Source organism: Epinephelus moara, chromosome 14 (genome assembly GCF_006386435.1).
Source record: "Epinephelus moara isolate mb chromosome 14, YSFRI_EMoa_1.0, whole genome shotgun sequence".
NCBI classification, from domain to species: Eukaryota; Metazoa; Chordata; class Actinopteri; order Perciformes; family Serranidae; genus Epinephelus; species Epinephelus moara.
In genome coordinates this window covers 24,051,615-24,066,585 of record NC_065519.1, presented here as the reverse complement: position 1 = coordinate 24,066,585, position 14,971 = coordinate 24,051,615, and the positions used below count along the sequence as shown (strand labels likewise).

The window sequence follows — 14,971 nt, the reverse complement described above, 5'->3', positions numbered from 1 at the left end:
GGGCATGCAGTTAAGGCTGTGGCAGGCAGGAGCCGGGGAGGCACATAGAGTCTGTTTTTAGCCATGTACTAACCATTAGGCTACTGTTGGCCTGCTGCTGTGTGATCGGGGTCTTTCCTTGATTTCTTGGTCCATCCTTCCACAAACTGAAGCGTGTGAAATAGTTGAGATTTCTGCAATTCAGTTTATCTCGCGTGTGAGACGGGGAAAATGAGCATGTGATAATCTAGAATAATTTGAATCACAGGAGATGAAAGACAGCAACATTTAATACTAACACTTTTGCTCATCTGTAAGCACAGTGTACAGCAGTTGGTCAGGGCCCAGGAGTTCTTCTGGTTTTCTCTTCATATGGTCTCATAATTGATTCAGGAGCCAATCCTGAAAGGTCATGGTGGCCTGCACGAAGATAATTGCGACAGTAATTTACTGGGTTAGTCCTGTAGGAAGATGCCACTCTCGATCTGAGAGCTCTTATCCACACATGTGCTAACCTCTTCAAAAGTTGGCCCGCTTTGGCTTCTGGTTTGTAGGACCAAAGGGCTTCGGGGTCTTCCAGCATCAATTAAGGCTTGCGTGTCACGACATTGATGGGAGTAATCATGTATTATTTAACAAAACGGCACTGGAGGAGCAGTAGATACAGACAAGATATCGTGAAGGATGCCAGAGAGAGTGAATAAAGAAAAGAAATGCAGAGGAGATGGAGAGAAAAGGAGGGAGGATAATTAACTGAAACATAGAGGAGTATTTGTGTTATGTAGATCTTAAACTGAAGTCAGCGAGACAAAGGTGATGACGTGCCACATGGCCACTCTCCGCCAAAACAGTATCGATGATGACAGGTTGTACTTGTCAAGCAGCTCAGCTGGCCAAACGTTTGCCCTGACAATGTCAAACATCTGCTGTGTTTACAGCAGATGTGGAGATATGTTTATCTTGTCAGCTGGCTGTAGGTGACGACGAACATGAGAAGTAGTACAGAACGAGAAGAAGGAGAGTGAGTGTGAGCTGAGGACACGACATGAGCTCTTAAAGCACCATGGCGGTGATTTTGCGTGTTTTAGCTCCCTTTATTTCAAATTGCACATACTTAACTTCACAGCTGCAAACTGTTTTACGCAGTTTTGAAATCGTATTGTTTTTCTTTTTCTTACCATTCAAGGCATCCATTGTTTTAACCCTTTAGAAACTTGCGTGCCTGTGTAATGCGTTACAGTGAGCATCAAGGTGCAGGTTGTGTCATAATTGCATTACTGTTATATGAGTGTTTTTGCAGAGTTTTTGCATCAGTCTTCACTTAAACTGCATTACCACACTGACAACACTGACAAAAAGTATGTCAGACTTCTTCACTCTGACGAACTAAACAGCCCGGGCAAGATAATTTTCATATTATATGGAAATTAAGGGTAACCAGTAGCTGCTTGGCACAGTAGGAAAAAACTCTATCTGAGACTAAAGCCTGGGTTTGGAAATGATCATCAAAAATGTTCACAAAATTGTATTCGAGGAACTTAAACTGTGAGACGCACTTTCTTTCTCTCTGTTTTGTCAAAGCACTGACAGGGCTGTGTAAGGCAGGGAGTTCTCCAGCTGTTATCACTACCTACACATTACACAGGATGAAATGGCTTTTTATAATGGCAAGAGCTTAGGCAATTAATCTATTAGTTGTCAACTATTAAATTAATCGCCATCTAATTCGATAATCAATTAATTGGTTACAGTAATTGTTAATGAAAAGTCAAATCTCTAAATCCAGCTCCTTGAATGGGAATATTTTCTCGTCTATGACCGTTAACTGAATATCTTTGGGCTGTGGACAAGACATTTGAGTACATCATCTTAGGCTTTCAGAAACATTGATCGACATTGTTCTCCATTTTATAGACCAAATAAGCCGTTGATTAATCAAGAAAATAATCGACAGATAAATCCACTACGAAAACAATAGTTAGGAACAGCCTTGATAATGGCCTTCTTACCTTTCTGCTTCATCTTGGTCCCAGACAGGAACAGTATTTTGTCCAATTATATACCTGTAAAAAGATGAATAAAAATACATTGGAACGTGAGCTGGAGTCTTCATTTCCTTTCTTTTATCCTACCAAAAAGAGAAAACTGGACAAAGCTACGAAAGCGAGCACAGAGCAAAGAAACGTGAGAAACAGATGGAGGGAGGCTGAAAAGGAAAAGTAGGCTTAGGCCTTCAGTAAGCATATGTGTTTGGCTCTGGTCCAAAGCCCTGTGTGTCAGTCTCAATCTGTAGGAAGGCTCCGTGTGCCAGGCAGCGAGACTAAATATCTCTTAATGATGTGTAGTCTCTCGAAGCCCTCTCAATGAACCAAGCTCTCATTTACTATTGGAACTATAATGAGAAAAAATCTGATGTTGACCAAGAAAGAGAAGAAAGGACTTGTGACATTTAGGAGCTGTCTGAGCCACGATAAGCTCTGGAGGGTTCACTGGAGGCTCGTTGCTTTCATGTAATTGTGTGTCTTTGCTTTTGGACAATGGGCATCCAGCCTAATGTGCCTAAGTTGACTGTCATGGAGCCTCATTGGAGTTGCTGTTTAAAAAGGCCTGGACACTGATGGATTACACCATTCTGCTCAGTTCCCTCAGAGCTGAGTTTGGTTTCCCCCCCAGTAAAGTCAGCGCTGTATGTTTTGGCGTGCATTCTAGAGATAAAATTGTGCAAAACAACACACGGGGAAACATTGCATATGCCAGAGGACAAGGCGTCCAATGCAAACGTTTCCCAGACATGAAGAAAGGAGCTCCCAAATTCTGTGGCCCGTAGCATACTGGCAGGAGATTGATCTGTGCGAAGGAGGGAGGGGGGATATGTGAAAACATGCAGAACGTTGGCATGGCTGATTAGACTGGTGAGAAAGTGTATGTCAGTGTGTGTGCTTGTGTCAGAGCTTCGATAAAAGGGGTATTAATGTGCCAAGTCCTTAGCATGCAATGCATATATATTAGCTTGTGCTTTTGAGGTTGTGTGCCGAAAGCTTCAGCACCGCACTCGACAGCCCCCTCTGGTCTCCACGGAAAGTTTCCCTGCTTCCTTTCTTTCTCCAGAGGAGCAGAGATCTAATGAAAACCACCTTGTCATTAACTGGTCCCTAGAAGGACCAATGAATGGTTAACATTCCAAGCAGTGACCCAGAGTTAAAAAATCAGCTATAACTAAAACCTCATATGACATTACAATACTCCAAAGTATTGTTTCGTTTTTCCACTTTGGTTCTCTGAACCCCCCAAAAGTTTTGGCTACCTGCCTAAGATATTAATGGCGGGCTTCTCAGATTTGTTATAGACAATGGCACTCTGTTTGTGTATGTTATTGTAACGTTTTTTTTAAAAGTTTAAATAAAGATGGACTAATACTAGGCTGCAACTCAGGCCACATTTATCTTGCACACTGGCAACGGGCCTGAGAATAGTTTGGAATTCTTGTGCGGGTAATTCGCTGCGGAGTATGTGCCGAGGTGGTTAGATTCCATTAACAACATGTCAAAAGGACACGAAGCAGAGGATCAGCTCAGGTGTTGATTTGATCCAAACAATACAATCCCTGATTTTTATTTAAATGCAGACCACATTTCACCCCCAGTGCTTTCATGTCAGCCTGTTACCATTTGTGCCATTATTACAATGGGACCCTCATTTTTTTTTATCCAGAATTTGGTTTTCTGGGCCAAGGACGACAGGATAAAGATAATTGGTACTGAGAGTAAGAATTTAACTTTCACATGGCCAAAAATCTGTGCTTAAGTGGATGATTCTTTCTCTTTGTGTCCTAATCAACATTTTCCACTCTACATAACTCTAGGGGTTCTTCTGTTTTTCTCCTAGATCAAGAAAGCTTATCGGCAGAAAGCCTTGACATGCCATCCAGACAAGAACCCAGACAACCCAAAAGCAGGTGAGTGAGCCAGTTAATGTGTTTATCTGTCTTTGTTTCTGCTCACGTTCTCCCCATCCTGAGCAACAGACCTCTGTCAGTCGCCCATTGGAACTGGAACAAGATTTATTATTTGTTTATGCAATTTCTGCGTTGTTTTCTGAAGAATTAGAGGTAATTGTTTGACCGAGCGGCCATCAAGCTCCAGAACCAAAAATGAATGCTCTAATGTAGCACTCTCAGCAAGTTATACCCTGTCAAACAGCCTAGCCGCAGCACTCTGTAGGATGTCTAACCAGCGCCCGTCTCTCCCACTGGCCTTCTAGCCAGACAGGACCAGCCAAACACCAGCAGCACCACCATCGCCACCAGCGTTTCCACACTCCATCGCTCTTTGGCTTGACTCTGTTTGCGGCCTGTCGCCAGCCAGCATGTCAACAATTAGACCAGGAAATCTCAGTGTAGCTTTTTGTCGGGAGGGAGAAAAAAAAGGCACCTTGGACAAAAGACTGGTCATGAGGCATGTTTTCAAGTGAGGTTTATGTGGTTGCTGGATGGTTCAGACAATTCCTGATTATGTCAGGAAAAAAAAACTGGGAAATTGGTTGGGTTTGGGGGGTTGAGAGGGATAATACAAAAGCAGGGGGTCGGTTTCCCAGAAATGGAAAAGAAGTGGTTTGGAGGGCCTCAACACTTGAACCCGCACATGGACAGACTCTGTCTCTATCGCACGAGAGCGGAGCAAGTCTTGGGATTTGCTGCTCCTCAGGGAAAAGTTGTATGCATGTAAGAGGTGACGTGGGGGTCATGATTCCTCACTGACTGAAGACACCCCCCCCCCGCACTATTCCCTTTCCTCAACCCCCCATGTTGTGACACTCTGAGCTGCCTAGTGGGCATAGCAAGCCTCCCCCAGTTGGATTTCATTCCAGCCCATTATATGCGTGTAGGTAACCCGACCGCCTCCGCTGGCAGCATGATCTCCAGAGCCTCCTGTTAGTGTGCACTGCCAGTCCCCACAGGGAGTAACAGTATCGGTCCGTTAGGCCTCCCATCAGTGAATGATTAAGCCTGGCTAGTATAGTGCAGTAGTGTGGCGGTTGTATGACGGAGAGTGGGATTGTGGTCTCCCTCTGCATTTGTGTGTGTGTTAGATGACAACTGGGGAGGTGGAGTCTTGTGTGGTAGTGGTGATTGTGGCAGTGGCCCCTCGAGGTGCTCTAATGGAAGATATATGGAGAGGCCAGGGCTTTGTGTGGGAATGCACATCTGTGTCATAGGAGGAAACAGGTTTTGTGTGGCTTACAGCACCTTTTAAAGCATAAAATGTTGCAGATTGTTTCAGCTCTGTGTCCCAGCTTCAGCCTGAAGATGTCTTGTTGAACACGTTATGCTTTGTTTGGCATGAGCCCCCCTGTAGATGTCATGTTCTCTTAATTTTCTCTCTGTCACATCACTTTCTTTTCTGTCTCTTCTGTATTAACTGCATGCTGCACTATATGTTGTTTGGGATAATTCAGCAGCTAATGGGATATAACAGGTTTAATTGGCCACAGACTGTGCTAACCAACCACCTGATTGCCAGGTGCTATCAGGTGGTCGTGTATGGACTTCTGATTTCTTCGTCATAGAAATCTGGGATTTCAAGAAGTGTTACACACGACTGTTACTGCTCGATACAACTAACTCTACTTCACCTTTTAGCCTGCTGACAAACAGTGACACCTTGCACTATAGCCCAGGGAGCCACCTCACTAGCATTAGTTCAGTGTGCTTTCACATTAGTTATAGCGATTAGCAATAGAATATCACCACCATCACCATCACCTGTATTAATGTTTGAGGTTAACATTTTTTGCTGACAGTGAGCGTAATTACATAAACACTGTCGGAGCGCTTTTGTATGTCAACCAGCAGCTCCTTGTAGCCTATTTTTTTAGCAAAATAATAAAACTTAATAACAGCCATTTTTACACTTAAAATAGATAGAGACGGCAGTAGCTCAGTCCATTGGGATTTAGCTTGGAAACCGTAGGATCGCTGGTTCAAGTCTCCATACAGACCAAATATGGAGCATGGACTGGTAGCTGGAGAGATGCTAATTTGCCTCCTTGCCACTCCTGAGGGCCCTTGAGCAAGGCACTGAATCCTTAACTGCTTGGGGTGCCTGTCCAAGGCAGCCCCCTCACTCTGACTTCTCTCCATTTAATGCATGTATAGGTCCTGTTTGTGCATGTGTGTATATTTCAAGCCTGTGTGTATGACAACAGAGTGAAAAAAAAGACTTTCCCCTGGGGGATTGATAAAGTATATCTTCTTCTTCTGAAAGCTGGTGATGCTCAGCAAGGTGTTACAAAATAACTCAGTATGGAAGCACCCTAGTTCAGGCAGAGAGTAAGGTCAATAAGGTGCCAAACTGACAAAATTATCAGTGTTATATCCTTGTTAAATTTTATCCACATCTTTGTTTTTAAAGCTAATATTTCACATATTAAACTTTGATTCCTAAAGCTAAAAAAAAAGGGAAAAAGTGTTTCTTTGTGTACTCAGCAGCAGAAATTGTAGTGTTTTCACTTCCTCACATCCCTTTCTTCTAGCTGAGCTCTTCCACCAGTTGTCCCAGGCTCTCGAGGTGCTAACTGATGCTGCTGCCAAGGTAAGACGGCTGATGTCTGTCAGCCTATTATAAGTGCTGATACACACTCAAACAGGGACATGATTCATCATCCTGGTGTCTGATACTGTTTACAGGCTGCCTATGACAAGATTTGCGCTGCCAAGAAACAAGCCGAAGAAAGAAACCAGAAGTTAGATGACAGGAGAAAGAAAATTAAGCTTGGTGAGTCCCTTTACAAATTGTACAGCATCCTAACTCTTCTGATTTAGTGATTTTATTACAAGGTTCTCAGTATTGTTAAGGGTTTTATATAGATAATTGCTGCATTGATTGTCTAGCATAGACTTAAATGAGAGCAGCTGTTTGAAAATATTCTATGTGTTTAGCACGGTTTCTTGTCGAGAAAAGATTCAACATAAGTATATGAAGGACATACTGACGTTTAAATGTGTGTGCGTGTGTTGCTTTGACAGACTTGGAGACCAGAGAGCAACAAGCAGAAGCTCAGAGCCAGGAGGAGGTGCGAATCACTAGAACACTTGAAGAAGAGGTAAGAGAATTTATAGAAACCATATGAGAGGTGATACTGCGCCACACGTTGCCTGGAGAATAAAATTAAAAATAAAAATTTCACTACACTACAGACCTCGGCGGTGCACTGGGAACAAGGTATTCCAGTGCATCCAGGAAACTCTGAAACACACCCAGGTGCTTTTATTCTGTTTTTCGTCAAATACTCCCTTGTGATTGAGTTGAAATCTTCCAAAGACTTGGGTCAGGAACAAAGGCTCTATCTGAGAGAGGCCCTTTTTTTCACTGCCATGTCATAATTATCAGTAAACCTATTAGGTGATATTGCATGACTTGATGCACTTTGTTCAGAAAGCCAATGATAAATAAAAATGGTGTGCGTGCTTCCAAGGTGAGTCACGGCATGTGCTCAATGTGCTCAATGCATGTAAATACGTACATGGCCTTGGGGGGAGGAGGTAACCAGCAGGTGGCACTGTTCCATTTTCTGTCTCATCTCAAAGAGTTATTGCCTGAACGGAAGGAATAAGATGGTCTGCACACTCTCTGAAAAGAACAGGGTGTCTGAAGGGAGCGTCATACAGGATGATGAATTACATCAGTGCTTAATCAGAAGCAAAGATGCATAATGTGTTGTCACTCAAAACTAGTGTATCTGTTTGTTCACATTACTGTACTGCATGTGTCTGTCTCTGCCAGATAGCCCGTTTGAGAGAGGAGGGATCCAGGCAGCTTGAGGAGGAACAGAGGCTCATCAGAGAGCAGATCCAGAGAGAAAGAGAAGCACAGCAGCAGGAGCAAAGAGGAGGCTACACTCAGAGAGGTATGTCCACTTCAAAGATATAAACCAGTCCAGTCTGCTCCAGTCTAGGAGTCAAACTTCATACATTACTTTGCCAGTCCAAAAATATTAGTTCAACATGAAGAACTCTCTCACACATCCAAAAGCTAGAGTGCTAATTTGTGGTGTTGTCAAGTATGAAGTCTGGAATTTCTCCATAGACAATGAATTGGGAAAGATGTTATGGATGACGCTGAGAGCACCCTGGGGAATGTTCTGACATTTTTGGTTACAGAACTGTGAACACTACATTAGAATAAAACTAATGTGGGTATAAAAACATTCTGTGGGTCCATAGAGAAGCTCCAGACTTTGTGCTTAATGACATCACAAGTTAGAGACGTCTCTTGTTTCTGACATTGAGAAGGAGTCGCTCATGCTCACAAATATTGATTGAACCATAGAAAGAGAGTGATTGAATTTCCCAAAGCCATGACAATAAGATACTAGAGCTCTTAGTTAAGGTGTTTTTCCTCTTTAACCATACCATTTCAGTGCAGTCCTGCTCTGCCTGGATAAATCCAGTTTGATCCAGTGAAGTGCTTTTACTATCCCGAAAGCCTCAGCTGAGTGAACCCCCTGTGTTTCCCAACCATCGCACTGTCAGCCCAACCACAGCAGTCACCAGGCTCCCCTGTGGTTCACCAAATATTATTCACATAAAAAACAATAACAATAACTGAATGTATGCTTGAATTAATGTTTTGCACTTTGAAGAGAGTCTTTTTTTTAAGGTTTTTTGGCTGTGAGACAACTTGGCAAGGTAACATAGGAATGCGAAGCACCACGCACACACATACACATAGTTGTCAATCAGACTTTTAACCTCTTGATAATACTTTAAAGCTTTAGTGTCTCCGTTCTGGAGACATGCAAAAAAGTAAAGAGTCTTGTAAAGTAAGACTATAGAAGTGTGGGTATTTAAGGAAAGTAGTGATTCTTGGCCCTGGACTAGACCCCTTTTTGTGGCTGGACAATTACTCATGCATAGTCAGCACGTCGTTTGAGTCTCCCTCCATTTGCACGCAGTCAGGCCTTCCCAGCCCGCCACTGGATCATCAGCGCTCTGTCTGTTCCATCTTGAGAGTCACTCAGTGGACCATCAGACTGTAGCAGGAGCCATGCATTAACCATGTGACGGCCAGTTTCAAATTGCTGCCCATCTGCATGAGTCACCTCAGCTGCTATCTTGAGTGCCACATTTCCTTCCTCGACAAAACAATTGTTTCCCTGTCTTTGAACTTCACCGTCTCATCATCCCCCCCTCTTGTTTTTTCTTAGACTCAGGAGTGGAAAGATGTTCCAAGAGCAACGTGACCCCCAAATTGAAGGTAAGACTCGCAACTATTGGCTTTTAATCGGGACGGGCCGGGGAAGAGAGGTCAGGACGAGGGTTGCAGCTCTTGGAGAGTAAAGCAGGAAGAAGGAAAAGAGGAACTGCAACATCTGAGCGAAAGTGCAGGCAGACCCTCATTTGGGACTTTGATAGAACCGTAGACATTTGTAATTAATTATTCGGAGACCACATACGCTGTCTAACGCCCATTCCTCCAGAGTAGGCCCCGACGTCGTCAGGAGACCTGTAACTACGCCAAGAGAGAGCTTATTATATTTCCTCCTGGAAACTGCCTAGCCTGTGCATATTAACGGACACTGGGGATGTTAGCTAATGTGTTTAGACATTAAATCTGGTTTTTAAATTTGATAGCCATCTAGTGCAGCAGTGTATTCCCCGACATTTGTGTATTCAGTTGGAAAAACAAACAGCAGCCGTAAGACTGACAGCATCACAGGTCACGTTCAAGGACATGGGAACATGACTGCATGAATCTGTCTCAGAGACTGTTGGCGCTTGTCGTTTAGACGGTTAAAAATAAAAATTAAAAGTCACTGTTTTAGTGCATCCATTTAAAAAAAATAAATAATAATAATGTCTTGTGTTGTCTCAAGACTTGAATCGAGAACAGTGTTTATTCTTTGCTTTTCCTGTCCAGTAAAAGTAATATTATATCTTTAACCTGATTCAGAATGATCTTAGCATTCAAGATTAAATTTAATTTTTACATTAACCGATCTCTGGCTCTATTAGACAACCGATGTTCAGCAAAATTGTTGACTGTATTGTGGACTGTCGCATTGAATCTGACATCAATCATTCCCTCAAACAAGTTTAGTTCTTTGGGATTTCATTTTCATCTTGGACTTTACTCCTCTGAAATATTCTGATATCTACTTTTAGTGATTCATCAAATGCAGAGGGAGCCATTTGGTCCGGTTCCACTAATATCTTTCCTATCTGTATATTTGTTTAAACTAGGAGCAAGAGAACACAGCATTGTGTTAGTGTTGTGGGCTGGAACCGCAGACATCACATCATGCAAATACTTTTAACATCTTGTGGGAAGATTAATGGGTAAGAAGGTTATCAGTGGGTACAGAAGACTGCTCTTGGAAGGAGAATGTACATTTTCGACCGTAATTGTTGGTAAAAGAGGCCGTGTAGACATGGAAATTCCCAGAAATCCTGTTTCTCTGACAGGGAGCAGAATGCTGGAGCTGAATCAACACTTAGTGCTTGCCATTTATAATTCTACTTTAAGCAGTTAGTGCGATATTGGCTAGACTCCGCTGTGCTTTGAACATGGATATGAGAAGTTGCACAATATCTTTTTTTAGGAGTACGGGAACAGGGATGAGGGTTTAGCAGCAGGACTCCAAGCATGAGATAAATGATCTTGTGGATGCTGTTCCTTGGAGCTGTGAAGCTCTTATGTTGAAATAAGCTGTACGGTAATTTCTAGAACAGCATTCACACAGTGCAGTATGGCAATTATCAAGACTTAAAAACAGAAAACATTGTTACACAATCAAATAAGTTAACCACGATTAAAACAAAGACACATCGTTCTGCCCATAACAAAGTATATAGCGACCTGCTTTGCATTACTTACTCATCATTGTGTCTGGTGTTGTGCTTTATTCTGGGGGGCTATAGTTAAGCAGGTGAGTCACCATGTATTCTCCGGTCCAGGGCTCCATGTGTTACTTTTCACCCATTGTAGCTGCCCGACACCCTCGGTATGAATGGAAATTGACTGCAGGTCTCACAGGTGGTGCCAGGGTGATGTTCCAAGAGTTTAACAGTGTCTTTCTCTTGTAGCTCCGCTCTGCGCTCAGGGTTATGGTAATCTGTGTGTCATCATCGTCAAGCCTCCCTGGCATGCTTTGTCTTCTCATCAGCTGAGTTTAATCAATTGTGCTCTAATGATTAGACATTATCATGCACTGCTTTAATTCTAGAAAAGTCCTGATGACTAATATTGGTCTCTCCTTTCTGTCTTCTTTCTCATGCCAGTTAAAGTGGAAGTGTAAAAAAGACGACGAGACGAATGGAGGCTACTCTCAAGACATTCTTTTCAGACTTCTACAAAAGGTACACATCTGGAAATCAAAGTAGTTCCACAATATCGCAGTACTGTAACCATGTTACAGCAAAACTTAAAGGTGCAGTGTGTAGGATTTAGGGGGATCTATTGGCAGACATGGAATATAATATTCAGAACTATGTTTTCATTAGTGTATTATCACTTGAAACCAAGAATCATTGTGTTTTCATTATCGTGGAATGAGTCCTTCTACATAGGAAGCGTGCTCTCTTCCATGGAGATTACCATGTTACACTGCCATGTTTATACAGTAGCTCAAAACAGACAAACCACACACTGGCTGTAGAGAGGGTTTTCTGCTTTTTATGTTACTTGAAGGCCGCCATAGTTTCTTGACATGCGGGTCAAGCGAAGGGGGTATCAGTTGGTTGCAGTCTGCAACCTCACTGCTAGATGCCACTAGATCCTGCATACTGCTTCTGTAAAAGCATTTCTATGGTCTCAGACAGTCGAAAAACTCAAGTATACATGAACAACCCTCTCTCAAATCCAAAAGCTAGAGTGTTAATACTCAGATTTGTGATGTCATAGTCTGGAGCTGTTTCATAGACAATTCGGAAAGATGTTCTAGATGACATTGGGAGCATCCGGGCGAATGTTCTGAGTATATGGTTACGTTTTCTGTTTCAGAACTCAGAGCAGTACAATAGAGTAAAGCTCATTTGGGTATAATAAAGAAAACACTCTATGGGTCCAAAAAATCAAACTCCCATTCATTGTCTATGGAGCAGCTCCAGACTTTATACTTGATGACATCACAAAGTTTGAGACTTACTTCTCTGCTTTCTGGCTTTGAGAGAGAGTAGCTCATGTTCACAGATATTAACTGAACTTTTCTCAGCCATGGCAGTAACATATTGGAATTCTTAATTTGGGTGGTGTTCCCCTTTAACTTGGCTCGCCTTTAGGACTCCTGTCTTTTCACACGACAGTAACAGTAAGGCACCACTTTGGGCTGGGTAATATAATGAAATATTCCTTGAGGCTACCAAGGTAGCTTTCCCTTTAATATGCCTGTATTAGGACATTGCAGGCAATGTTGTAAATTACAGCGCGGGGCTGCTTTACAGGAATTTTGCATCAATGTGATGATTTAATATGTGAGGTATTTAATTGACTGGATTAACCAGAAACAGACATTCCCATCTGAGCATTTAATCAGTGAATTATTTTGCAATGGAATCTTCAGAAGATTCAGAATATGATGATATATTACTACTAATGACATATATTGTATAACAATAACAAAACAATCTTGCTGTCCCACAGCAGAGCTCCACTGTAACAAACTTGCCTGCAGAGTCCGGCCATATTTGAGGTCTGCATGACATCAGCGTTGTAGATTGTTTTATTCTTCCCCTTAAACAAGGCCCATTAAGTTTTGTTGCAGTGAAAGTGCTGAGGGCAATGTTGTAGTGCCCTTTTAAAGCCATGCACGCCATTGTTTGTGGCCCTCTTACCAGGTGATTAAGCAGTGCCAAGGGAGGCATTAGGAAATGTGCTCTTCTCATGCAACCCAGTACCACTGTATGCTATGATCCGTCACAAGGGCTTTTGGTGGGGCATAGGTTGGCCTGAAACGAGGCTAGGGCAAGTGTCACTGACGTCAAGCCCACCGGAAAAAGGCGTATGAATTTCTCCTCTGCACGAACTCAATCAATATGGCTCCAGGCAGGAGGGCTGTGTCATACTAAAGACCATGGAAAAAAATTGTTGTTCCTCCTTTTAAAATTCTTCAGCAAAGGGAATAAATTTTAGGAAAGGATTTTGTTTGAGATGGCAAGCTCCAATGAGTGACAGTTAATGGTTTGGGCAAGTTGAAATAGCCACCGCTGTGTGGGAAAGTATGGTATGTGTATACTTGCGTACGTGTGCAGACTTGTGTACTTTGGCCGCTTAAAATAATACATCTTCATTTAAGGGGGGAAAAAACATGTTAAGATATTTATATTCTATGAAACAGAGGCCTTTTGAGAGTCTCCTTTGTCACTGTTGGCTTGCTCCACAATGTCCTTCGTAGACATTAGCATTCCTGGACTTCCCCGTTCCCAGAAAGCTACATTTTCACAGGATGAGATTCTCTGAGGTCACGTCCATCCTTCTCGGGGAGAGGTTAATGACAAAAGGCCTCAGTTATACATAAAAACCCTTAGGAATTAAAAAAAAAAACCTTTGCTCTGCTAATGGCTGCCTTTAAAAAGGGATCAGGTTTTTATCTCCCCTGCTAAGACGTGTTTGTGACCGTTCTCTTCTCTCCATCTCCTTCGGACAGAAATCAAGGAATGTCTGAGACGCTCTTTGCCCTGCTCCCCCTTTGGCCAGCCTTTCCTCCCTGCGCTGATTTGTGGCAGGGAGTTGGATGAAAGCCACATCTAATTTCAGCTTTTGTGCCAAAAATATTGTTTATCAAATGCTGTCATTGCACAAGGAGTAGCTAAAACGTTCCAATACTGCCTCTTGTCTCCTCTTGTCTTTTGAGAAGCCACAGAGGTCTCACTTTTGTACATGATGTTCTTTGCAGTATTACTGGCTCAGGCCCAAACATACGAACCCTATCATTAGAGATTAGGTTTAATAACCAAACACATATTGAATCCTAACTTTTATTCCAGAAGTCTGTTATATTCACCCGTGTTTTCAGTTCTTCAGTCTGCATATGCTTTGTGTTTTCATGGTTATGGTTTGTGCTGTGAAAGGAAATACTAATTTGAATGTTCTGCATTTCACGTCTTCCTCAATATGACTTTTCTTCTGTTCTCCCATTTCTTACCTTTAGTACGGGGATGTTTCGAATGTGATTGTATCAGCGAAGAAGAGAGGAAGTGCTGTGGTCGAATTTGCAACCGTGAGAGCAGCTGTAAGTACCTAACTCTGCCCCGGCCGGTGTCCTCAAAATCTTCTCCGCAGCAGACATTTGCATAGAACCACATTTGTTTACCACTCACTTGCCTCGAAGTCTCCGGTCACCTGCTGAGTTTGATTATTACTAAGAATGACACCTGTCATAGACTTCCCAGCCTCGGGACAATTTGTGCAACCTAAACCGACGTTTTAGTCGTTCTGTAGCGTGGAGATCTCCGAGCTGATGGGAACCATTGGACGGAAGGACTTTAGCCGCTTCATTGTTCCACATTGTCTGGATCCTCAGGCCCTTTGTCGTGATGGTGTACTTTATTTTGTTGTGGTTTCCTCACCACAACGTGTGGTTTCCCTCTAGAGCAAATGTCTGCCAGTCTACAGGGATCTGGGCACAGGTCCTGTGGTCTCTGCCTGCCCATCTCTAGCTCCCAGCCTTGCTCTGGGAGTTGGCCCTGTTACAATCCACCTTTGTCCTTGTCTACATGTGTTTTTCATATTTATATAATACCCAGGTGTAAGATAAATACAACACAAATTTTACAGCTTTCAGGACAAGGCAGAATGTGTTTTGTTTGGCTCAGAAAATAATGATAGAAAATCCACTCACAGACTATTTTGTGTTTTTAGGAGCTGGCAGTTAAGAATGAAAGTGGCCTGAGTGAAAACCCTCTGAAGATTTCGTGGCTTGAAGGACAGCCCGAGGTCATTGCTCCAGCATCTCAACCTGGCCTGTTCATGTCTTCACAGGTACGGGTATAACCTGA

General features: G+C 42.7%; 1 protein-coding gene across 1 annotated transcript in view; it reads left to right on the top strand.

Moving 5' to 3' along the window:
* dnajc17 (DnaJ (Hsp40) homolog, subfamily C, member 17) overlaps positions 1 to 14,971 on the top strand; it is a 38,306-nt gene that overhangs the window by 3,352 nt on the left and 19,983 nt on the right. Inside the window, exons 2-10 of the mRNA XM_050061526.1 lie at positions 3,865 to 3,934; positions 6,511 to 6,569; positions 6,665 to 6,752; positions 7,004 to 7,080; positions 7,761 to 7,884; positions 9,184 to 9,233; positions 11,258 to 11,335; positions 14,125 to 14,205; positions 14,835 to 14,954. Of these exons, the coding sequence (XP_049917483.1) occupies positions 3,865 to 3,934; positions 6,511 to 6,569; positions 6,665 to 6,752; positions 7,004 to 7,080; positions 7,761 to 7,884; positions 9,184 to 9,233; positions 11,258 to 11,335; positions 14,125 to 14,205; positions 14,835 to 14,954 (747 nt within the window). The remainder of the gene's footprint in view (positions 1 to 3,864; positions 3,935 to 6,510; positions 6,570 to 6,664; positions 6,753 to 7,003; positions 7,081 to 7,760; positions 7,885 to 9,183; positions 9,234 to 11,257; positions 11,336 to 14,124; positions 14,206 to 14,834; positions 14,955 to 14,971) is intronic.